The sequence below is a fragment of the Strongylocentrotus purpuratus genome, unplaced genomic scaffold (assembly GCF_000002235.5).
Source record: "Strongylocentrotus purpuratus isolate Spur 01 unplaced genomic scaffold, Spur_5.0 spur5_scaffold_7, whole genome shotgun sequence".
In the NCBI taxonomy this organism is placed as follows: domain Eukaryota; kingdom Metazoa; phylum Echinodermata; class Echinoidea; order Camarodonta; family Strongylocentrotidae; genus Strongylocentrotus; species Strongylocentrotus purpuratus.
In genome coordinates, this window is record NW_022145613.1 from 35460199 (window position 1) to 35485386 (window position 25188).

Consider the following 25188-nt stretch of genomic DNA (forward strand, 5'->3'; position numbering starts at 1 on the left):
TAAATATTGCATTTTACTTGCATTGTAAAAACATGAACATTTCATTATGTGACTGCCAGTCATGTTTTAATCAACTTTGATTGAATTTAATTAAATGAAGTTGAAATAAATTTTGTTTGACGGTGAAACCTGTTGGCAAATTTTCACCTACTACCCAATCCTCCAACTTATTACAAATATTATAGCAACGCCCATGATTAGTTACATTAGTAAAACAATAAGGGGGCAATGTACGAGTTTATTTATCGCGTGCAAAGCCTATTTGGATCAGTTGCCGAGAATTTTGTTTTTTGTTACTTCCGCATTTGTGTTAAATGAAGCAAATATGAGAGAGTTTTACTGATTAAACTGAAAGTGAAATTGTTTCCTTGAATAGTTTCGAAATTAATAAAGGGACAATTAATACAAATGAGGAAAGGCATATATATGGTGGCGCTATCTTTCCATTATCTATCTCCTCGCCGCTGGAACTGAACATGCGCGCACAGATCGAAGTGTTTTCAGAAAAGGGTTATCATTATCAAGTACATTTTGTTTATAAAATAATACACGTCTCCACAAGTACAGCGAGTGTGTATTTACAAAGGTTATCTACACGTAGCTTCCACGATGTTGCTTCCATCTTTCGGTATCTACCTCTGAGAAACTATGGCAGATATTTGTAGCAAGTTGACGATAACTCTTCTTTTTGTGAACACACTGACAACGCAAACTCAGTCCGCCAAAAATGGAAACCCATTTGGTTAGTATTATAGAAATAATTGTTATTTCGTAATGATTATATCCAGATTCTATTAGATTGATTGTCAATGGTACATCATTAATGATTTAAATGAAATAGAGTTAACTGTATACTGGGTGAATAGATATTTAACATTACGGGCCATCTAAAATTCAAATTCCAGCCTAACGGAAATGACATTCAGAATCCTCTTTGGTTATTTAAGAAGTTTTAAAACAAACAAATATTTTAAACAAAATCATATTTCAGTCAGTTATTAAGACGCATTTGGCTATCAATCACATACATAGCAAAATTCACAGTATTCCACTGAATATATATATTTTTAATTCACTTTTTGTATTGATATGACACAAAATGGACAACGATTTTTAACATTTAAAACAAATATATGATGACAAATTAAGCGTAATGGGCATATTTATACTCTTGCTCATGGTAAATGTGTCATGGAAAGCTCTTATGGGTAATTTGTTCAACAAAACTCACTACAAAGGAATCAAATCTGAAGTGATTATGGTGTGAAATAATAAGATTTAAATATCGTGTGTATTGACTAAGATGTTGCCGCATTTTGCCCTTAAATTGGAGGAAACAATGACTGAACGTAACTCACTCCAACTGATATACCAAGAAAAGTAAAATAAAAAGCATGTTGAGTGCTTTTGGTTGATACCTATTCTGTCACAGTGGAACATATATTTCTGGGGTTATTGTCATGTTGATATTTTTGGGCTAGTGTAAGATTCCATTTTCAATGGAATTGCTCAGATCTATCAATAGTCATGATGTCGTCATAAAATATCCTAAGTATTTTGCTACAGAATGTAATCCATAGCTCATTTGACCTTTCTACTTTTGAAGTGCACATTACGTTATAAAGCTTCAATGAAAATCAACTTTATGTTCTATTACATTTGTAAACGGAGAACTAATTTATTTGCGGATCTTGAGAGAAATCGGATGCTCTTTCAGCACGTTGTCTCCCTTGTTCCCTTCAATTACACTAGTGACACTAAAATCAGTTAATTTCCGACCTTATTAATTCGTCGCCGTTTTCACGAACCGGCACAAGCCACCGAAATCCCTTCAAAATGTAGTTTTTATTTTTTTTGCATTTTTAGCATAAGTTATCAACAATCTTTCATCTCACCAAATTTCAGCATCCAAAACGCTTTAGTTTTTGAGATATCCATGGTTACACAAATGACAAAAACGACACACGAGCCAAAAAGCACGATTCATATTTTCACGAACCGGCACGCGCCGTTATAAGTCAATGGGCTGTGCCGGTTCGTGAAAATATCTTTGCGCTTACCTAGACGACGCAACACAGGCGGTTGTACCGGTTCGTGAAAATAAAATACGCGCTAAGACGGCGCGAGCGCTTTTGTCTTGCGCGTAAAGTTACATAGGAAAAACGACACAGTGGCTTGTGCCGGTTCGTGAAAATATTTTTGCTACGTAAACAGCAAAATAATATTTTCACGAACCGGCACGAGAGTCCAAAGCTTCGTAATATTAATAGTAATTGTCATTATGCTTAACAAATGGAATGTATAGAAAATACAGAATATTTTCCTTTCATTGATATGTATTTTGTGATATAAAATTTGACATAAGGCATGTTTCTGGCGAATTCAAAACGGGCTAAACGTAAAACACGTTTTTCTCAGAATGTACTTATTTCGTTGCGCGTTGGGCTGTGCCGGTTCGTGAAAACGGCGACGAATTTCCGACATTTTTTTTCCGCCACACAACCGGGAGGTCGTGGGTTCGAACCCCGGCCGCGTCATACCAAAAGACGTTGAAAGATGGGAGTTGTTGCTACCTTGTTTGGCGTTCAACAATAAGGGATAGAGCAACGTCGATCTGGCGCTGCTCAGTGGCTGCCGGGCTCACGATCAATTGGGCAAAAAGAATTTCCGTTTCGGTTTAATAAAATTTGGAGTGGACTATTAGGCTATTATTATTATTATTATTATTATTATTATTATATAACAATATGATAATGACACCCGTATGCGCCTTTAGAGATCTTAGGACATTATTACCACAGATTTAGCTCCTGCATTGTCTGTGCACAATGCATTCCAAGGAATAACCCTACCAGGTACAAATTCATTTCGCCTGGATGGGGTGTGGCAAATATAAACCGTGCCAAAGAATGTAGTGCCGTAGCAGGGACTCCATCAACAGTTCCACTATCATTTGCTTTGATTCATCTTATGCCCGTAGATGTGACCCTGAGTCAGAGCCACCCAACTCATCACATCTCCTATGAGGATGCCGTAGCTACCTTGGATCGCTCCGAACCCCCCGTTGAAATGACATGGATCATAAGGACCGATGAGAACATGCGCTTGCAGGTGAGGATCAAGAGATATACCAACAGTATTATGGAACTCGCCTACTTTTATGTAAACATTAAATAACATAACATAAGCTCTCACATCTCCACACACGTACACACATCCACCCACACGCACTCAGACACACGCACACAACCACACACATATTGATAAGCTCAGGGGCGTACGCAGGATTTTTTCAAGGGGGGGGGGGGGGGGGTTTAAAATCTGGCCCAAAATATTTTGCTCCCGAAAATTTGAAAATCGCGCCGGCCGAAAAGTCGCTCAGTGGGGGGGGGGGGAGAGGGGGAGGGGGGGGGGGGGGGGAGGGGAGGGAGGGGGGGAGGGGGTGGGGGGAGGGGGGGGGGGGGGTAAGCGGACACTTTTTTTTTTTTTTTTGGTCTCGAAATTTAAAAAAATTGACATTTTTTTCGTTGGGGGGGGGGGGGTAAGGTCACTTTACGTTAGCCGTGGGCATGATTATTATTTTTAATTTTTAATTTTTTTAATTTTTTATTAAAAAAAAAAAAAAAAAAAAAAAAAAAACCAAGGGGGGGGGGGGGGGGGGGGGGGGGGTTCTAGTTTTTTTTAGGGGGGTTTACACACATAAAAATACCAAGGGGGGGGGGTTGAACCCCCAACCCCCCCCCCCCCCCCCCCCCTGCGTACGTCCCTGGATAAGCTTATGAAACGTGTAGCTTGTTTTAAAGTAGATATCCATTGATTTTAAAAACTAACTTTATTTTCATTATTGCAAAGTTGAAACTTTGATTCGACATGGTTATCAAAATTCAATGCTAGGAAACATACGAAGTACTGATTATTATAAATTACAAAACGCTTAAATACAGCCCCGGCATAGCACCTGAAGAGCTCTCCGAACGCTGCTGAGATGTGTGAGATCACAGTATGGACATGATTTGCACAAGCAGACGATGTCCAATGACATCTCACACATTTTCAGTGCCTGTGTTTTCATCTTCTCTTGAGTTTTTTCTCTTACTTCACTACCGTCAGGCTAAATTTATAATCTATTGCCTCACTCTAAACCCCGCGCATTGTTTTATTTTGATGACAAATGCAGCGCTACAAAAATAAAGGAATCTGTCGCTTGTAAACAAAATAAGACGCCATTGTATATTCAGCTGCACACACCACGGTATGTTCGGCGTTTCAAGAGGGAACAAATGCCGTCCTTAATATCATTCCGGGGGTATTTCAATTTGAAAGTCTGGTTTTTTAAATTGTTAATTAACCCCTATCCTGTGTATTTACAAGCAAAAGATTTTAGTTATCAGATTCGGGTCATATCTTTTTTTGAATGGTTTGACATGCCATTACATTTATATACACTAAACTCATTATAATTTGACAAATAATAGCTTTGCAATTATGTTTATTCTTTATGGGATGTCGTCTGCTTGAGCAGTATTGGTCCATATAGTGACGTCATTAAAACATCGTTATTTTTCAGGCGAATCTCTCGTATATCCCAGCTGCTATGGAGGTGGTTGTATTTGTATTTTTTTTAAATCACCCGATATGTAGTTGACCTAAAACTTGTACGATGGCCATCTGTTAGCTTACCAGTTTCTAGTGATACATTAGTTGACATATTGTGATTTTCTTTGAATTTCACCTTTAACGTGTTTTTGAAGAGTTGTCGTTGTCTACTTTAAGTGTACACACGTGAAAACTCCCTTCAAGAAGTCATGTCAGGGATCACTTCGTTAAGAGTGAAAACATACGTTGATCAGAGTGGAATCCTTTCTACATATTAACGCAATCACCATTTTGGAGTAGATTCCACTCAAATTGGAGTGGATCAACACCAGGACAAAGGGATCCCTAATAATGACTGCCGCATTAGGAAAGCATTAATGTGGTCTTATATGCCTACCCATATTAATCTCACCAGTTTTAACACTGCTTAAATGTACCTCCATCTTTAATAATTATTTACCCACTGAATAGACGTAATGTGGGTAAACAAGCTTGTCTAAGGATGTATGCAGTGCCGAGAATCCGGAGCCTTTGAAATAATTATATCACAATACTCCCACATCTCTCAATAAAAATGTTTGGTATAAAATACTAAGAGCATCCCATTCAAGACTCAGGCGTCCACCCCCCCGGCTCCCCCAAAAAAGAAATTCCTTGGGACACTGATTATAGCTTCAGAAATTATGCTTCCTTTTATTAAATCTAATGACTCGTGATGACTAGTATTTACTGCGCACATTCCTTTCTAATGAATGCTACAATAATGGGATATAATTACACCTACTAAATTCATATTTTCTAAATATACGACATAATATTATGTTGTATGAAGTATCTGGCCAAAAAACATGATCAGGGGCCCGTTTCACAAAGCTTCTTTTCAATGACAAATGACAACAATCAGTGATAATAGTTCTGCTGATAGCCAATCAGAAGCAAGGATTTCAGTAGCTTTTAACAAAAGCTGTCATTTGTCACTGATGACAAGTTTTGTGAAACGCCCTACAGGCCTATATTTACGCAGATGAACGCACCGAGAGTAAATGACAAATTCAATAGCACTCCATAAAACATGATCACTTAAAGAATTTTATAGCATTTTATTTGGTTTACAAAGTATTGTTCAATTGGATCTTATTCTTTTCAATTTGAAGGTTGATTGAATCATATCTTAATATGAAACAGTTAGTTTCGTTTATGCAATTTGTCAATAATGAATTGTTTGCGTTTTTTGCGTGTTGGTGAATAATCTGATAGTTAATTATTACCTGAGAAGTTCTCGACTCGACAATCCTGCAGTAATTGCCAACGATTATGATTAATGACTCAGGTAGATAACTGCTGCGACACTTTGGTGATCAACACAAAATTATTCAAGACTCTTTGATGGAAAGACCATTAACAAATTAAACATAAAATAGAAACTCAGTAACATGCACCTAACTCACATGACACACCTCATGTCCTAATTATCCAGCACAGAATATTAAGTGCAGCCAAATAAAGGGAAAGAGAGGGAGGGGGTAACTTTGTGTTACAGGAAGAGTTAACATCCTTCTGACTCTCTTAACAGACGAACGTGGGCACCCACATTTTTGTGGGGGCGGGGGGGGGGGGTGAGTCGTGAGCCCCATGAGCCGCTACTAGATCTTCCACTAACGTACTAATATTGTTTTATTATCAAATTATTCAGGTGAACTTCCACAGCTTCAGACTACTTAAATTATACTCCGTTCTCATGTTTGGTGACGGCACGCAACCTGTTGATGATATCTACGGTGTGTCCTTCACCAAGCTAGCTGGATTCAGTGACTCTGATCGACCAAGTACAGTTATATCCTTGACCCATTCACTCTGGATTCGGTTCCGGTCTCACATTACGAAGGCCGATTGGTCGTATGAATTCATCATTGATGTGGAGAGGATCCACTCTGGTGGTTAGTCAAATACTCGGTTTTTGTGCTCACATAGCTTCCTTGTTTGCAAATTCGATTCAACACCCCTCTTGAATAAACTGCCTTGATGATGAGACAAAATGATTTTGAAATATATATTATTATTATTTATTTATTATTATTATTAAAATACGGAAATTCGGTAAGAAATGTCAAAGCTACGTAAAAATGGCTTACAATTGTGATGAAATTGCCCAAAAGGTGACACTTCTTTATGATTTTCTGTGAATATAAAGAGCCTTCGTATTAATTCTTTCCCTTTCTTATTTTCTATTGCAATAGTCGACGACTTGAGGCTAACTTCGGACAGTCCGACTGCATCGATAACATCCCCGAATTACCCGAACAAGTACCCGAACAACAGCTACCGACTCTGGACGGTCCAAGCACCTGTGGGATCGGTGATCAATGTCACCGTGGAAGCTTTCGATCTCGTGTCTGACAACCATCATCTGCTTATCGGCGACACGACTGATCGTTTCGTGAACAGCGGCATAACCACGTGGGTCCGGTGGACTGGGAAGAAACCAGATGATGACGTGTTAGGAATATTCCATTATCGCTCACAGGGGCCGTCCATCCATGTGCTCTTCACCACTTCCTACAAGTCCGGAGGGACGGGATTTTCACTCGAGCTTTGTGCTTATTTTGGTGAGATTCTTCTCTTTTATTTTGGGTGATTTAGTTCGATTGCTATTTTCAACATTGACGTATTAATTACATCATAATATCATGCATTGATAAAAGGAAATGATGAAGAAGAGGCGGGTCTAGTGACTGCACATATTAAAATGCGCTATGAATGAATTGATTGATATATTGGACTAAAGATTTTGTGCAATGTGTCTATTTGTTATTATGGAAATATATGCAGTAATAATAATCGTTTTCTTCCTGAGATCACGCTCACTAAAGGCACCACTCACATCTCACCCATCATTCAGGCACTGCACTGGCTTCCTGTCCGCAAGCGCATCATCTTCAAAGTCATTCTCCTCATCTATCAAGCTCTTCACTGCACTGCACCCTCATACATACAAGACCTAGTACACCTCTACGAACCACCACGACGACTCCGGCCGGCACTCCTGGGGAAGGCGTTCATTTTCAAGTTCTGGCCCTGAACTGTGGAACTCACTCCCTTCTCACCTCCGTAATGAGAACACCTACTCACAGTTCAAGTCTTTGTTAAAAACGTTTCTGTTCTCAACATATTAGTTTGTTTAATTATGTCTTACATTGTACCACCCTTATATAACTTGATTTACTGTAATATGCTTTGTATTGTATTATTGTATTATTGCAAATTATGTCCTGAAGTATGTTAAACTGTAACTTATGTGTATTTTACTTTCTTTCTTGAATTCTTGCCCACAATAACAACTTCCACACAACTGCGCCAGGAGTGTTATTTTTGACAGACATGGCGCATTATAAATGTTCACTATTGTTTATTATTATTATCGATAAATACACGAAATATGGTCTATCACTTCAGGATTGTTTAATTAATGTCTCACAGAAACCCCTGTCACCACGCAGCCTACAACATCTACTATTGCTCATTCTACAACCGGCGATATCGAATCATCTCCCCCAAGATGTGTCTGCGCCTCCACACCCCTTACCGCCATCACCACCAATACCACTACCGAAGAAGAACCCCCGGGATCGCATCCAGTTGCTACGGACTCGCTGCCTACCGAGATGATGGGGTCAGCTAAGGAGCAACGAGAGTGTCGAAGAAACGGTAAGTATGGATCTAATTTAATTGAATTCATTAATTATCACTGATATAATTTTATACACATCAATATTTCGTTTTAACAAGAAAGAAAGAAAGAGAAAATAAAGTGTAACAATAATATATATTTGTGTATTAACAAGCATGCATTAAATAATTGCAATTTGTAAAGGTATACTATAGTGACCAGGGGCGGCGATTTCTTTTCATGACCGTTGGTATCACGGTACAACGCAATACAGATTGTCTACAATATTTACTTGTTTATTTTGAAGGACATAATATGCGAGGGAGCGTAGCGACCGAGCCAGAATATTTTTGCATTTGTATTAGTCTAAACGCTGCACTCTTGGGCCCTCCAGATCCTAAAAGTGGTAGGCAGTCTTTATTCAGTATTTGGTATACATTTTTTTCCTTCTCACTTTTTCAAATTTTCCGGGGGGGGGGGGGGGGGTGACGATCCCCCTAAAAAAATTGAGGGGGGTGTCCCCCCGTCTCTTTGTGTCAAGCAATTAATTGCCAAGATTATTTTCAAAGGAGATACATAGTTATGTTGATAATTTGAGCATAATATCTTAAAACTACCTTGCCTCTTTCTAGAATTTTTCGGTTTTCGGTTTATCCTTGTGATCGTGGCAGTGGTTCTTGTACTTGTCTTCCTTTCTGCTGCTGCCGGGTGTTATTTCCAGAGACGAATGAACGTCAACAAACTGTTGATCACCATCGATAAGGTTCGTTATACTAAAATAGTGCATATAAGGGCTCAGTTATTTGTCATTAGTCATAACTAGGTTATATTGATAATTCATATGATTCGGTCTTGGTCTTGGCCCTGCATGAAACAAAAGTGACCGAATTGTCACCTCAGTCTTGTTCTTGGTTCTACTCTGGGTCTCGGGAAACCTTCTTTTGGGTCTTTGAGAGACCCAGTGCCCCTCTAGCGACGTCACTGATATCATTTATCAATGACGGCAGGTTTATCTTCTTCTTCTCCCCCCCCCCACCCTCCTCCTCCTCCTTTTTCTCAAGTTAAACAGTACTTTAAATGTGTATATGCCTGGCCCCCTTATGTATTTTTTTAATATTTAAAAAACTTTTCTTAACTAGCTTTTAAACAATTTTTGTTTCACTTTGCATTCTAAAAGAGAATGCTCTCTGCAAATAGTGTAATATACATGAATTTGTATACCGGGATTATCACTTTACAAGCATGAATTCATTACTATAGGTTTGTCTTACATTAGTTTTTACTAATGGGCCTATTCTTATATATGCCAATGAGAAATAATGGAGATAAGTCGTCCTTCTTTTTGTTTCGGTTTCCATAAAAAAATCCCACGGATGTCAGACTGTTTCACGCAACAAAATTGGGTTTCATAGTGTGTTTCCTGTGAGGTTTACATGGCATTTTCACTTCCGTATATGCGTCATTCTTACATCTTTCAATCTGTAATTTGACAACGGGATCTCTGACCTTTAAATTTTTCGGTGAAGGTGTGCTAAATATGGTTTTCATGAGATATGTTTTTAAAGATCTTCTTCACTTTAACCCCACCCCCTCCCAACCCCACAGAAGACACAAGACCATAAAGGCATACTACTAATCTTATTTCATAGACCCCTGGCTGTATATGTCAAGGGCTCATTCCCACAACTGTTTTTTTCTTCTTCAAATATAGAAGCCGGATCCTCGTGTTCGGACGCAAATTTGGTCCGCGGTCCAACCGGTCGGAAAGTTTGATTCAGATATGAGCAACGCCCTACATGAAGAAGCCGACTTGGTGGCGGATATTTTCCCATACGGTCCGATATTTTATGGCCGCCCTTCCTCAAGTTGCTTCTCGTACAAAGGTCGAATGGATGACTTCGGTTACCAGTTAACCGAAACGGTGGAGGCTAGCAGCCCGGGTTACAGTCCCGCGCTGATTCATACGTATTTCGATGAGCATCTCATACCGGATAGGCGGATAGCCGAGTTCAAAACCTACGGCAAGGCGTAACCGTAATAAAGATATTTCGTCACATCTTCCATCTTTCCAATAGTAATTTTTGCTTTGAAATCTAAGGTTTAAAAAAGAATTACTTCTTATTCTTTCAAGCTGACTTTCTGCTACACATATCTTTTTGCCTCGTTTAGAAAGAAATGTTGGGACCAACTTCAGTTGAAACTATCCAATGTAGTATAAGAAACTGCTATGATGATTGATTTTGTTTTTTATCGTCCAAATAAATGGAAATGTTTACAAAGTATATAACATCAAGCATAAATCAATCGAATAAACTTCAAATTACACATTACTCATTAATCACCCAGTAAGTCATATTAATAATTTAAGCTTAATCTTTATAGAATCAACACTAAAATTCAAAACAATGAATTATAATTTTAATTCTAACTATATTATGATCACATGATCTCATCAATGAATGTATATTTAATTTCATTATTCATATACATGTATTAATAATATTACTCACTTTAAAATCATATTTTACATTAAAGTACAATTTATGAATATCAATCATAAACAAGTACAATAGTTTGCTCATATTAAACAGAGTGTCTATTATAGTTACGTAATGGGTACATTATATGAGTATGAGTGTATTATATACTTTGTATCGAAATAGCATTTACGAGGAGCATTATCACTTTGAACCAATGTCTATGGGATCGATGCAATGCACAGATAGGTGATTGATGATGACCGCTGATTAGGCATATTGATTAATGTAAAGTTATAATGACAATGTTAAAGCTCATGCACAATTTTGGTAGAAAAATAATATTGGAAATGACTATTATTAATATCATAGTCTCTGGTTGTTATCCTTGTATCAAAAGATATTTGTTTGAGATCATTTGGTATTTTTATCCATGATTTCTGGTGAATTGGGTAAACATATATGCATGGAGCGCTCCCGTCAAATTAATCTCAGAGATTCGCTTTGAGACAACATGTTGGTATACTTCAGCATATATACAGGTTGCCAGTGTTAAAACTCACGTCTCTGCATCGCATCTACATGGTTTTCTACCTCGCATTTTTATTAACATTTCACTTAAGGAAAAAAAAATCACAACAACGTAGAATTACTAGTATCTTCCCTTTTATCATCTAAAATTCTAAAAGAAATCTCTGCAGAAAAGTTGTTGAGGACGGACCGACCATACATCAATAATTAAACCCTTTAAAGAATGGTTTGATAAATTGTCATTCACTTTGATAAGAATATCTTGTTTCAATGCAACTAGTTAGTATGAATTTACTTGTTTTTCAAACGTTCATAACGTACACGACCTTAAAATTATTAATATTATATGCATAGATTAGACTTTTACATAACATTCAAATATGGCATCACCTTATATTTTTCACGATTATTTGTTACAAATGCCTTATTCTTATGGAAATTAGGTTTTAAATAATTTGTATTGCGTCTGATGATAAAAAACACTATTCATTGTTCTGAAATTAGGATAAAACCACCTCTTTATATCCTCTTACCATTCCTTTCATTTTGTTACCTTCCCATATACCTACATGTATGTATGTTTTCTTAAAGTTTTTTAATGTTCTCAATTCATATCTCTTATTCTATGAGTTTTTTTCCATTTAAAACAATTGTCTCTTTTCAAGATAAATATTTTGCTAATACTATATATTGCTAGGTCAGGCAAGTCACTACACGAGCTTTCCAAATTGTTTCAGACAAAATGCTTAACAATTAAACTAATACATCACCAAACTGATCTATTGTATATGTTATGTGTCTTTTATACCAGTCATTAAGTATCAGAAATGTACTTGCAGTCTGTTGAGTGTGCATATGTGTGAAGTGCATGTGCATGGTGGTGTGTCTGTGTATGTGGGTGGGTGGGTAACAAGGACACTCATAAGAACCGTACCTTCACTTTAATGACCACTCGCAATACAAGGATGTCTTTGGTCTGAGAATCCTGCAAATTGTTTGAAATTTGAGAACCTGTCATATAAGGGTTACGTTTATTTATTTGCTCTATCGCATGGAAAATTAGGTCCTTGGTTATGCAGTAATTTTCCAGATCATCCTATGTATGGTATGTTATATTTCTACACAAATGTGTGTCCTTGGATATGTAATAACATACCGATGTGTATTAAGAGTCCACGTTCAAAATCACAAATGTGGGTGCGTAAGTGTGTGTGTGTGAGGGACAAGATTTAAAAGGCTAGAACAGAAACAAGAATACTTCAGAATTATATGTTTGATAGTACATTTAATTGTTCATTTTTTGGTTCTCTTCATCTACAAGAAATATACAATCTCATATACAAACATCAACAAAACAGTTCACATTATACAGTTCACCTATACAGTAAAATAATAAAACACGAATGACAATTGTATATCGTCTTTGAATCGAGATCTTAATTAAGGCAAGTTAACATGTCAATACAAAACAAGCATGCATATACTTCTAATTTCCACATACAAAATGGTTTACTATCACAAACATTATACCCTGGCTTAATCGCTCTTAATCCCCATATCTGTCAGTCTAGTTATGCCTATCCTCTTTCTCACACTCTTCTTTTTTTCTTTGTTATATGCAATAATGATATTCCATTCTCCTTCAGAACACATCACATATTTAGTAATATCTTTGCACTTCACAAGACAAAAGAGCTTTGCGAATTGTTGTATACACTGGATAAAAGACATGTGGCTTTTATACATAATTATATGTTGCTATTTGTTGCATTGCTGACAAAATAATATCAATTACAATTTTTTCTTCCGAGGGAAGCCTTTTTCAGCATCAATCCTGATCTTCCTGAGAGCCCTGCAATTATTATTACCCCAGCAATTGCCGGGTACTCAATTAAACCTGGGTAGATAGTGGCAAATGTGGATAAATGTCCTGCCAAAGGACGTTAGAGCCGGTCTGGGATTTGAACCCTTGACCCTTGGATTGAGAGTCAAGTGAATGAACCACTTTACCTCCACAGAATCTTCCCTCTGAAAAGCTATCTGTGTAACTATATCATTCTTTTCTTCTAATTTCATTTTCTTCACAAGTATGTGTGATATGCAGGGAACATTTTGCCCAGGCCTGTATGATTTATCGTACAACGGCATAATAATTATATGCACAATTTATCTCTCTCTCTCTCTCACTCCTAAACAAAGCATTTAATCCAAAGTAAGGCTTCAGATTGATATCTAAAATGCTGAGAATAATCTAGTCACAGACTATTGATCTTTTGTTAACACAAGAGTCAAATGTAACAATTAACTGTGATGTATAACATGATATCTTGTACATGTAAAGGTCCTACCGTAGATGTCTCTACTTTGGAATCAAGGGTTGAAAAAGTAAAAAGAAACACACCTAGAGTTGAAACAAACAGTATGATATGATTATCTATAATAATTTATTTTGTTTGGAAAAGCATTAATGCACAATATCAATTTTTTGAACATGATATAAGTCAACAGGGATGTCACATGCTTGGTGGTCAAACAAGAGTCAATAACAATGAAATTTACCAGTACATGATTTGTGGTAAGTTATTATGTAGCACTAACAACATGCTTGGGTTACGGTGAGACTGGAAATGACAATTTCATCAGATCATACAAATTTTCTTGCAAAATTTCAACGTTATTCCTAGTGAAGTACATGTAAAGAGGACCATTCACAACTGAGTCCTGTCAACATGTACACTGATTAAAATAGTGTACATGCTTGGCCAATAAAAACCCACAGAACACTTCATATAGACACCATTTTTTAAAGAATAACCTCGACTATTTCCAATCTATAAGGAAATCAGAAAAGAGACGTTTTGTTTCCTAACTGCAGTCTTCTACCAGTCCATTACATTTCCATGACTTCATGCAATACATATTTTATTCCCATACAAAAATAAACAATCTTTAAATGCATTTCAGTACAATGAATTGAAGTCCAATCTACAAACAATGTAGTTTATTATCATAAGTACACAAAAATAGATTGAATTGACCAAATTACACAGTGGTACAAAAATATTGCAACATAATGGTATCAGAGGCCCTGTTTAGCATACTGTTAGGTTCAGCATGTACAAATTCACTAACATACAAAACAACTATGGCTATCATGTACATGGCACATACATCCTTTATCAACATGTAAGTATATAAGAGAAACGAATAGAAATCCTGAGGATATGTAGAGTTTTTTTTACAGATGTGATGGTACATGCTTATTCATTAAAATGCAAAAACTAAGACAAAAGATATAAGCTGTAAGTAATATGCATCAGATGTGTTTCCATGAACAAGAAATAAAAACACATACCGGTACATGTCTGCATTGGGGTTGTCAATCATATATACATACATGTATGCGATAATGATTTATCACTATTACTGTCCGTTAATGGTTTGGATTCACAAAAGACCACCCAAAAACTATATTGTAGCTAGTGAAGATCGATATAGAAATTTCATTGTTCATGCAGAAAAGTTGTTCTAATCATTCAAATAATGTTTGTAATTATGAGTGCTACCATATTCATGACCAGTTTACATTTAAGAATATGGAGCTTCTAAATATTAAATATTTGTGCTGATATTGTCTATAATCTGATTTGATTTGATTTGATTTATTATTTATGGAGAGCTAGAAGGGCATTAAATCTGAATAAAAGTTTAGCAGCTAATGCCTTTCTGACTCTCAACAGACTTCTTACTTTTGTTTCACAATCATGCACACCTTCTTCTCAATGGGCACCCTAAGATGTGCTAAACAATCGTAATTTACTACATTACACATAATCAATACATTTGTTTGTGTATAGGAGTCCTAACATATAAATAAAACTTCTTTGGTAATTGTGATGAATATGGTTACCGTAGTAGTAATAATAACAAAAAGATTACTTCAAAACATTAGCAAATCAGCATGCATAGTCTAAAGCATCCATGTTTATCAAATAAATTCGAATTTCATATCTCGTTTTGCATAGATACATGTCACTTTGTATGGCTTATGATTACAATTCTCATATGCAGCAACTGTAACCAACATAAATAATGAGACTTTTGTGTATTAAAAAAAGAAGATATCATGCAAGATTTTAAAAACTAAAACAGGATAGAGAAAATCCCACACCAATCTTGCTAAAAAACATTATCCATCCAACAACAATATTGCAGCATAGCACAGACTAAAAAAATACATTTCCATGAACGAACGCATAATAAATCAAATTGATTGCCGATAACTTTTACTTTGTTGTGTAAAAGCATGAATGGTATGACTTAGTGTATCAGCATACTGATGGTGTACGACAATCAATGTAACAAGATGTAGTCCCACATCAAAAACGCTGGAAACAAATCAAATCACGTATTTCACGGCTTGGTGGTAATCAAAGCTTAGCGCTCCACCTGAAAGTATCCACCATACAGCAAACATCGGAGAGAACTTGGGCACATCACTACTAGCTCCATTTTTCACATCGTCATGGAAATGTAGTATTATATACAGTTGGATAGATGGCGCAGCTCGGTAAGAGAATGTTCTTTTGTGACATCTCATTCTAGAGATGGATGTCTGTGTTACCTCCTATTTATTTTCACTGATACAAAGTTGTGCTGTTAGATAGAAAGAAAAATAAACTGTGGTGAATTAAAGTGAAAAGCACTGAAGAAGCATCTAAACCAACTTGCTTTAATAATCTCAGGATAGGTGAGGAAAAAAATGAAACCGAAGGATGATATGAAATGCATTATATATGAGGAATTTGAGATCCTATTATTTCATTGTAAAATAAAAAAAATAAAAAAATGATGTTGTCTCTAAACATGAAAAGAAACACAACTCAATGAACTAAATTAGAGACTGATAATCAAATGGATTAGCCCTAATTTTGTGCAACCAAATTATTAGAAATTGACTTCAAAGAGTTCTGATTTGAGTATTAATACTTTCTCTCATTGTAACATTGGGTAGAAACACCGTTTCCTGAGAGCCACCATGTAACAGTATACATGTACGTATGTGTGTGTTAACATCCTTCCAACTCTCAACAGATGATATATACACAGAAGTACATTTCACAATCCATGCACCTGTTACTCTTTCAAAAAAAAGACAAAACTAAGCATTCTTATTCCTAAGGCATTATACATTCAAACCTGTCTTAATAGCCATCTCTCTATGCAATACAAGGCCACCTGCCTATAATGGTCACGTACAATGTTTCCATCTAGGTTGCAATGTGTGTTGTAGAACCTGTCTAGCAAGTCCACCTGTCTACAGTGGCCATTTTTCCTGTTTCCCTTTGGTGGCCTCCATAGACAGGTTTTACTTTATATAGTGAAGTTTCAAAAAGTAGAGTGGGGGAGGGGAGAGGGAAGGTGGAGTGAGGGAGGGGAGAGGAAAGGTGGAGTGGGGGAGGGTGGAAGGAGGAAGGGTGGAGTAGGGGCAGGGGGTGAGGGGTAGTGGCATAAGATTAAAAAGCTTACCTGCGTTTTCCTCCTGTGTATGAAGTCCTCTAGCCTGGCTCTGTGCATGAGGGCGGGGTCATCTTGAGCGGAGTAGGTCTGAGCAAACCAGTGATTCATCAAACACTCGGAGGTGGTCTTTCTTTCACTACAAAACAAAAAGAGATACACACCATTCAGTCTAGCCATTGATAACTGTCTCTAAAAAATATCAATATTATAAATCAATTGACATGAATATCTGTAAGACTACCAAATAAATGTTGCATCATTTAAAGGTAAAGACCAGTAGTTTAATGTTGAAGTGCATTCTTGATATATATCCAGACCGGATCGTTATAACAATTTACCAAATATATCAATAGTAGGCGGTTCCCAGGCAAAATTTGTATCATCACGTATTAGTCAAAACATATTCTTTAACATGATCGGTAATAAGAGCTTCCATTTTATTTTTTGAGAGGGGGGCGTTTCTAAAACTAGTCTATACCTTTAAGCTCAATGCTGCATCATTACCAGCACAACATCATAAAAGCTTCTACACCACAATTGTACTGGAAAACTTTTTTTATTGTGGTCAAAATATCATTTTCCTTGAGTAGAATCCCAAAATAATAGAGGCCTCATCCTCATCAGCAAGTTCTGACAGAATCATCTTATTAATTTCAAACAATGAGGTCATTCTTTCGAATCCGGAAGAATATTATATATGACTTGCTAAAATGTAGTTGTTATTTGGTATTAGTCCACTTTTGGTACAGAAACGTCAGTAAGACTTAAAGGACTTACTTACTACTATAGCTAAATTCACATCCAAATCAATCTAAAGAGAAGATTGTTATATCTACCTTGAATCTGCGTGAAGCAGTCCTGTGATGAAGTGTTTGGCATTCTGACTGACGTTCTTGAAGTACTCCTCAGGAAAGCTGTAGTCAACACGGATGATGTTCATATTGGTCTCCTCAAGGCTTTCATCAAGAAATGGTGAGATGCCACTCAGCCTGGGATGATCAAATTAAAGATGAAAAGCAAAGATTGATAATAAATTGATTGATGAGCCAAGATTGTCAAATAAATCAAAATATAATGTATGAAAACATATTTACATACAAATTTAATAAAAAAAACTTATAATACTATAAGCTAAGTACTCTCTCTCTCTCTAAATTGATATTGTGTAAACACAAATGACATATAATTCAAATATATATGACGATTTTTTTTTTTTCTTCTTCTTCTTTTTTTCTTAAAAGTTTAATATTTCGTGCAGGTCTGATGTCTTAGTAATATTTGTTGTTTTGTATTTATTTATTTACATGTTTGTAATTTGTGTTGTACTATTGCAGGGCCCCCGAGTATAACAGTGTTTTACTCACTGATGGGGTTACCCTGGGTAAATAAAACAAAATAAATAAATAAATAAATTTCCCTATATCAAATTAAGATTTATGAGTATGATAGCTAACACCCAACATCATGACATTTTTCTTCAATTGTGAATAATTTTCAATGTAAAGAGGTATAGTATACTACATTTATATGATCCTTGCTTTTTCATCAAACTTTCTACATGATTTAATACTTACATGACATATGAAAGAGCTCCAATACTCCTAAAAGTTGAGACAAAAAAAGAAAAGTAATTAAAACCTTGAGTCAAAACAACATAATCACATGCAATTCTCTGAAGCAGGATATAAAATCTGGACTGAAACTGAAAAGCCACAACAAGGAAATGTTACAAATAATTCATATTATAAAGTAAAGGATGAATACTTAGAGTACATACATGTACTACTATAAAGCATAATAGCCGATGTACGTTTATCAACCAAACACTTTGAAGTCATCTAATTTCTCCAACAATCTTAGTAGCCATACATTGCGTGCATCAGGCTAAAATCAAATAGATATACATTTCTAAGGAATTAGAAACACAAATTCCTACTTCATAAAAGTTTCTATTGATGAAAAGTTACAAAAGTAATGTAAGCTATTGATATCATTACAAGTGACTGGCTGCAAAGATAATTTATCCATGAAATCTGGCCACTGTTATCTATAATAAACTGTAAGACACAGGTCCCAGATCGGCATGTTTATATGATAAATGTAAAGGTCATTTCCACAAGCCAAACATTGCAGTTCAGGAGGAGAAAAAAATGAGAAATTTTAAGTTGTGACCTACCATACGTCTGTGCCATAATCAATCTCATTTCCACCGAGGAGCTCCGGAGAACAGAATTCAGGGTTAGCATTGAGTTCATGGTAGAAGGGTGGAGGTGAAGACCAGAGATCCATTGCATCACCGAAGTCAATCAGCTTGATCTGTGCTCGACCCAAAGCTTTTTCCATCATTACATTCTCAGGCTGTTCAATGAAAAAGAGAAAAGTGAATGATTTGTGTTATATTGCACGTTCCAGATAGTGAATGCACAACCTGATTTGTTTTAAGACCCCCCCCCCAACACACACAAACACACACTTCTAATATATAAGCTGGCAAGATCACATTTAGAACAGACGGCAATAACCATGAGAAAGGTGGCAAAGATTTTGTTTTTTTCAGTATGAAAGTATTTGGCTTGGTTAGCACTGATTTGACTAGAGAAGAATTATCAAAGAATTGGAGAAGACAAAATACTAAGTAAGAGAGAGAGAGATAGAGAGATATGGAGAGAGAGAGACACACACACACACACGCACACAAACACATAGAGAGAAAGATAGATAGATAGATAGAGAGAGAGAGAGAGAGAGAGAGAGAGAGAGAGAGAAAGAAAGAGAAAGAACTAAATTACCTTGATGTCTAGATGGATGATTCCATTTGAATGTAGATAGTTAACTGCTTGTACCAGTTGTCTGATGAAGCCAATGACCTGCCTCTCAGTCACCTGAGACAGGCTCACCAGGTACTCTAGAATTCTTCCATCAGGAATTCTATAGAAAAGAAAAGAAAAAAAGAAAAACTGTAGATACATTTGGAAAAAAACATGGATTTGACTATATCCACAATTTTAGAAAACCCACCACACGTACATGCTGAAGGAAAACATAAAGCCCTGTATACATTAAGAAGGACAAAATTGTCCACTGTAGTTAGGAGAAATTAAAAGCCTTTTTCTCATCCATAAGTTGGACTCTAATTTAATAATACTCAAATGATCATAAAATGACCATTTATAGATGTAGCTTCATGGTTCTCATCAATGCTTTATGCTGCCAAAACACATTTACTGTTGCTATTGTTATTGTTGTTGATCACATATTTAGTGCCAGTCTGGATGTTTGGGTGATATCAGTCTCGGCATATCCTAATTTGGGAAACAGTGCGTACCTATAAATACCACGAAAGAACTATCAGAAGTTTTAATTTCGCTATCATTATAAATTTGTGGGTTGTAACCGTATGCCCTACAAATTGCATTTCTTACGATAAAGCAAGATAAAGGATATACTTACAGGTCTAAGACTAAGATATACTGTCCATGAGTCTCGTATGTAGCATGTAAAGAACAGATCAATGGGTGCTGAAGAGGCTGCATCATCGACGCTTCATGCTGAACCTGCTCTAGATCCATCAAACGCTTACTGATAAACTTAGCTGCTAGTGTCCTCTGTTGTTGGGACCGGGTGCAGGCATGAGTGGATGAAAACCTTCCCCTGTGGATTGAAAAAGTTGACATCAATATTTCAGTTTTAACATATAGAAAATATCACATATGACATATTTCTGATGCATATTGTCATTTATTACCTAAGACTTACAGCAATTGTATCAGAAAACAGTGAATACATACTACCAGGTTAATATTGCATAGATCCAATTTGGAAGAAACAACTAATAAGGACTAAGAAAATGGACAGAGATTACAACTATTGGCCTCTTTAATTCAAGTGCATGTGGCAGTATATGATACTACCACCACAACAATATATTTTCTTTACTGCATGTTTCTTTTCAAACATATGGACAATTACAATTTCTTGGCTGATATTAATCAACTTGCTTCAATTCAAGCAGAGGCTCACAATGATATTTGAAATCCTCTTTACCTTCCAATCTCTCTTGTGATGTTGAAGTCTGTACTCCATGTGTGCTGCCAATACAGGTTGCTTTCCCTCCTTGCAAGAGCTGCAAGAAAAACAAAAGCATCTCATCATGAGTCATCGACTTGATAGAAGACCTACAAATCTCAAATTATTATAAGATTTGCATGTTTGTAAACAATCATACACCTGTACTTCTCTAATACTATGAACATGCTCGTACATGTTTAATAGCTTTACAGTACTTTCTAAGAGTTATTAAGCACAACTTGGTTTAGGTATTTGAGTTAATATGTAATTACAATTTAATTTCACCTATCCTATTCATTAATATTTTCTCTTGATGTACACTTTCTACCATCTACATGCCAAGTGTAACAAAATGGTGTGTGACTGGTGCGGTTTGCCGACTTTTCAAACAAAAACGTACGTAAGCTCACCGTCCTTCACATTATTATATTTTATAAAACACAGATGTGTTGGGTATTCGATGTGCGCAGCTACTTTCTGTATTCTCACTTGCCATTCATTGAATACACAAAAGCCAGCTGTAGTTTACCATAGCATAAGTGAACGAGCCTTTTATCTAGAATATCTAAAACTGAACTCTCCTCCTGCTGAACCTTACCTGTATCATCGGGAAGAGTGACTGCGGGTGTGGTCTCGCCCCTATCACTGCACCCAACATCGTTCTGAGCCGTGATTCTAAACTTATAAGATGCCCCAGCAGACAGGGCGTCCACCTTGTGAGTGGTGTGGGCTATGTTAGCACAGGAGGTCTGCCAGTGAAGGGTATTGTGAGCTGAGGAATAAATAAACACCATTTATTAGAGCATGTATCACCTCTTGAGTGGAATGAGGAGGGGAGAGAGGTTAGAGATAAAGAATAAGATCATAGACAGGAAGAATTTTAAGAGAGAGAGAGAAAGGGAGGTGATAAAGGAATAGAATAGAGAAAGAGAGAAAGAGAGAGAGAGAGAGAGAGAGAGAGAGAGAGAGAGAGAAAGGAAAAAAAAAAGGGGGGGGGGTAGAGAGGGAGATGGAAGGGGGAGGGAAAGAGAGAGAGAGAGAGAGAGAGAGAGAGATACAAAGACCAAAACAAAAATACAAGGGGAACTAAGAGATGAAAAAAGGGGAGGAGAGTAAGAAAAAGATGGTCAGAAAAGGGATATGCAGCATGATAGTCATGTGAAGTACATGTATACTGGAAAGCATGAGAAGGAAAAAAAAGGGTGGGGGTAACAAAGAATGATAAGGATTATCAATTTCATCTGTAGTTCACATGTATTCACACACAATGAGAGAAACATTAGATTTATCAGATAACATAATACAATTCACATTATCTGCCTGGGGGCAAGGTACTTACTGATCTGAGCATATTCTACATTGTATGTGACACTCTCCGCATTGCCTGTGTTGTGAGAGGGTTCCCATTGTAACGTCACCGAGTGTGGTCTTCTCTCACACAGTATGGGTATACTGGGAGGGCCTGGCCGATCTACAAGGTGGTTTAAAAAACAAATGGAACTAGTCAAATGAAGTCATCGGCAAAACAGAAAAATAGAGATACAGTCAAACCTGGTTTAATGACCACCTTTTTTTGTTTCCCTTGAAAATGGTTTCTCATTGAAACATGTACTAAAGGAACCTGTCTACAAAGACCACATTTTGTGTTTCCCTTGTCGCTATAGACAGGTTTGACTGTAATTTGCTGGGCTCATTCTTTTACAATCAAACAAAGTTTACTAAACATATACTTTGTTTTGCTAATAGCAAGTAACAAAACTATAAAATATATGCTATTGCCCAGTAATGTTTCTCATCTGTGAGTTTATGGAACAGGATAAAAAAATATTGTCTTACATTATTTAGGTTTAGGTTAGGTATATCACTGTTGTTTTACAAAGATGTCATAGGAATAAATCTACAAGTATGTATGTAATATGTCCATTCTTTCATTCTGTGTGCACTTCATTTGATCTTCACTTACACCCAGACATAAAGAAAAAAAGGGTTAACATTTGTTCTGTACTTTTGTGACGGAATGGCGCTATCCTACAGACAAACATAATGTAATGTTAACCCTTTGTAAACAAAGCCTGCAATAGCTTGAGCTTGAGTCTACACAAAATATGGGTTACACAAATATGAAATCATATCCAATGGGTTAAAATCAAGCTGATTTGAACTCACATATAATCCTGAGCAGAGCTTTGCATTCAGTGGATCCTGCATCATTACTAGCTGTACATGTATAGACACCATTATCCAGCTTACAGCTAGCCCTGATCTCTAAGAACACCATACCATCATCCCTCTCCCAGACGTTGGTCCTGGTAGAGGGGGCAATGATGTCCCCCTGTGGGTCCCTCCAGGTGATCATAGGGCGTGGTCGACCACACACCTGGCATGAGAGGGTAGCGGTGGTACCCAGGTGACAGGATTGGTTTATTAAGGGTAGGGTGAAGGCTGGAGCGGCTACAAAGGAGAGAGAGAGAGAGAGAGGGATGGAGGTGTTAGAATCAACTTCAGATTACTCAATTCATTGTATGTACATACTAGTCAATATTCATTCACTAAATTCAATTTCAGACATACATCTACATTGTCCACAGATAATGACAAAAATGAAAGATATGGTAAGCTTTATTTTTGTTACTAATCACACTGCTGTGACAGACTAATTCTTTTTATGACTAAACAGGTATCCATTTTAATAGGAACTTGCACTGAAAATTAAAAACACTCTTGTTCCTGATGCACATTTTCCTGCTGTGATATACAATGTTCTGTATGTAATAATAATTATATGACTTGTTTACCCAGGGTAGCCTCATCAGTATTAATACTGTTCTCCCTGAGGGCCCTGCAATCACATCATTACCCTGGCTTTATGTGCACATAATTCTGAGCATAATTCTTAAGCATAACATCAACATATGAATAAAAGAAATCAAAATGTGTCTCAAAGAAGATTATTCACTTTATCTTACATCAGTGCAAAATTGCAAATACATGTAGCCAGGGAAGAATGGCTAAGTATTCTCAGATTTAACATAATGCAGAGATGATTACAATGTCAAAGCTCATATAAAATGTTTGAACTTACCAGGTTGATATAGTGAAGCATTCACCGGCTAAGAAAATGAAAAAGAAATAGAAAATTCTAATCACGACTGAGTCACCATTATACTATTGACAATGTACACATTGTCTGTTCTGAGACAGAATTCATGTGCAAATGAAAACTGATTGAAATTATTTATTTACATTTGAGTCTATTTATTCATCACAGTAGAAAAGCCCACACAGTTACAAGACTGGATTCCATTGGGCCCATGTCAAACATTTAAAATAGATACTTTTTCAATCTGAAGAAGAGAAAAAATGGTTATGTAAGAATACTATGTAACTCATAAAATCATGATTATGTGATTTATCAGTGGTGGGGGGGGGGGGGGAATGGGGGGCACTAGCCTACAAATTTCAGAAAACAATAATATCAAGTGCCCATGGTGGATGGGGAAGGGGGGATCAATGATGCATGGGGTCACGATTAGTGTGCAAATTATTCTGCATTTACAAGTAGTATGTTAAATTATCTTCTGCTAGGGAGGGGAGGGGGTGTGCCCCCATGCCCCTGGATATGCCTATGTGTATATAGATGAACATTACCTTTCCATGCCCTTTACTCCCAGGTTTCTTCAACTCCCCGTCTTCTATTCCCTTGCCTGATGGTCTCCGTCTAGGGCGGGGTATCTTACTCTCCTTCTTACTGCCCGGTGACTTGCCCGGTGACTTGCCCAACTTGCCCTTCAGTCTCAATGACCCCTGCCATGATTTCCTAAAGATAAAACACAGTTGATAAAGTTCATCTCAGAATTAGAACACGGTTAGGCAGATGATATACACTTGCATTTTGATAATCATATACAGTACTATAAAGTATGAACATGAATGATAGATCGATGTTGTGCAGAAATAGAATTCAAATGTTATGCTGGGTGATCTGACATTTGCTGTGTTAACAATTGCTCCTGGAATATATATATTTCGTCAAAGGAATAGGGTTAGAGTTGCTATTGGGTTTTAGGTTATTAGGTTTGGGGTTAGGGCCGGGTTAGGGTTAAGGTTAGGTATACCGTAGGTTCCAGGCTTTGAAGTACGGAATTCGGTTAGAGTAGGCAATTAAATGTACGGATTTGTAAGAGCAATTTTCACCAGAGAATGCGTCATACTAATGTTATGCCAAGTATAAAATTCACGTTGCATAAGCTTGGCAAACAATCAGATTTTACAATCAATACAAATGAGTCCTGATAATTATCTACAGACAAGGATAAAAAAACACAATTT

General features: G+C 36.7%; 2 protein-coding genes across 3 annotated transcripts; one reads left to right on the plus strand and one right to left on the minus strand.

Moving 5' to 3' along the window:
• Positions 1–543: 543 nt before the first annotated feature.
• On the plus strand, positions 544–10756 carry LOC100893471. The gene is made up of 7 exons (XM_030974962.1): positions 544–742; positions 2981–3111; positions 6290–6533; positions 6834–7202; positions 8074–8301; positions 8896–9026; positions 9975–10756. Exons 1-7 carry the CDS (start codon positions 649–651, stop codon positions 10293–10295), a joined length of 1518 nt encoding a protein of 505 aa, XP_030830822.1. The 5' UTR covers positions 544–648; the 3' UTR covers positions 10296–10756.
• Positions 10757–12539: 1783 nt separating this feature from the next.
• LOC578198 (kalirin) lies at positions 12540–24535 on the minus strand. 2 transcript variants are annotated; one of them, XM_030974170.1, is made up of 12 exons: positions 24508–24535; positions 23026–23310; positions 22199–22330; positions 21458–21631; positions 20836–20914; positions 20242–20442; positions 19581–19719; positions 18968–19149; positions 18366–18392; positions 17628–17780; positions 16801–16927; positions 12540–15927 (listed from the first exon to the last, which is right to left on the minus strand). In XM_030974170.1, exons 2-12 carry the CDS (start codon positions 23213–23215, stop codon positions 15892–15894), a joined length of 1440 nt encoding a protein of 479 aa, XP_030830030.1. In that variant the 5' UTR covers positions 23216–23310; positions 24508–24535; the 3' UTR covers positions 12540–15891. The 2 variants fall into 2 exon arrangements, with proteins under 2 accessions (XP_030830030.1, XP_011680751.1); XM_011682449.2 differs by lacking the exon at positions 24508–24535 and adding an exon at positions 23942–23994.
• Positions 24536–25188: the final 653 nt, after the last annotated feature.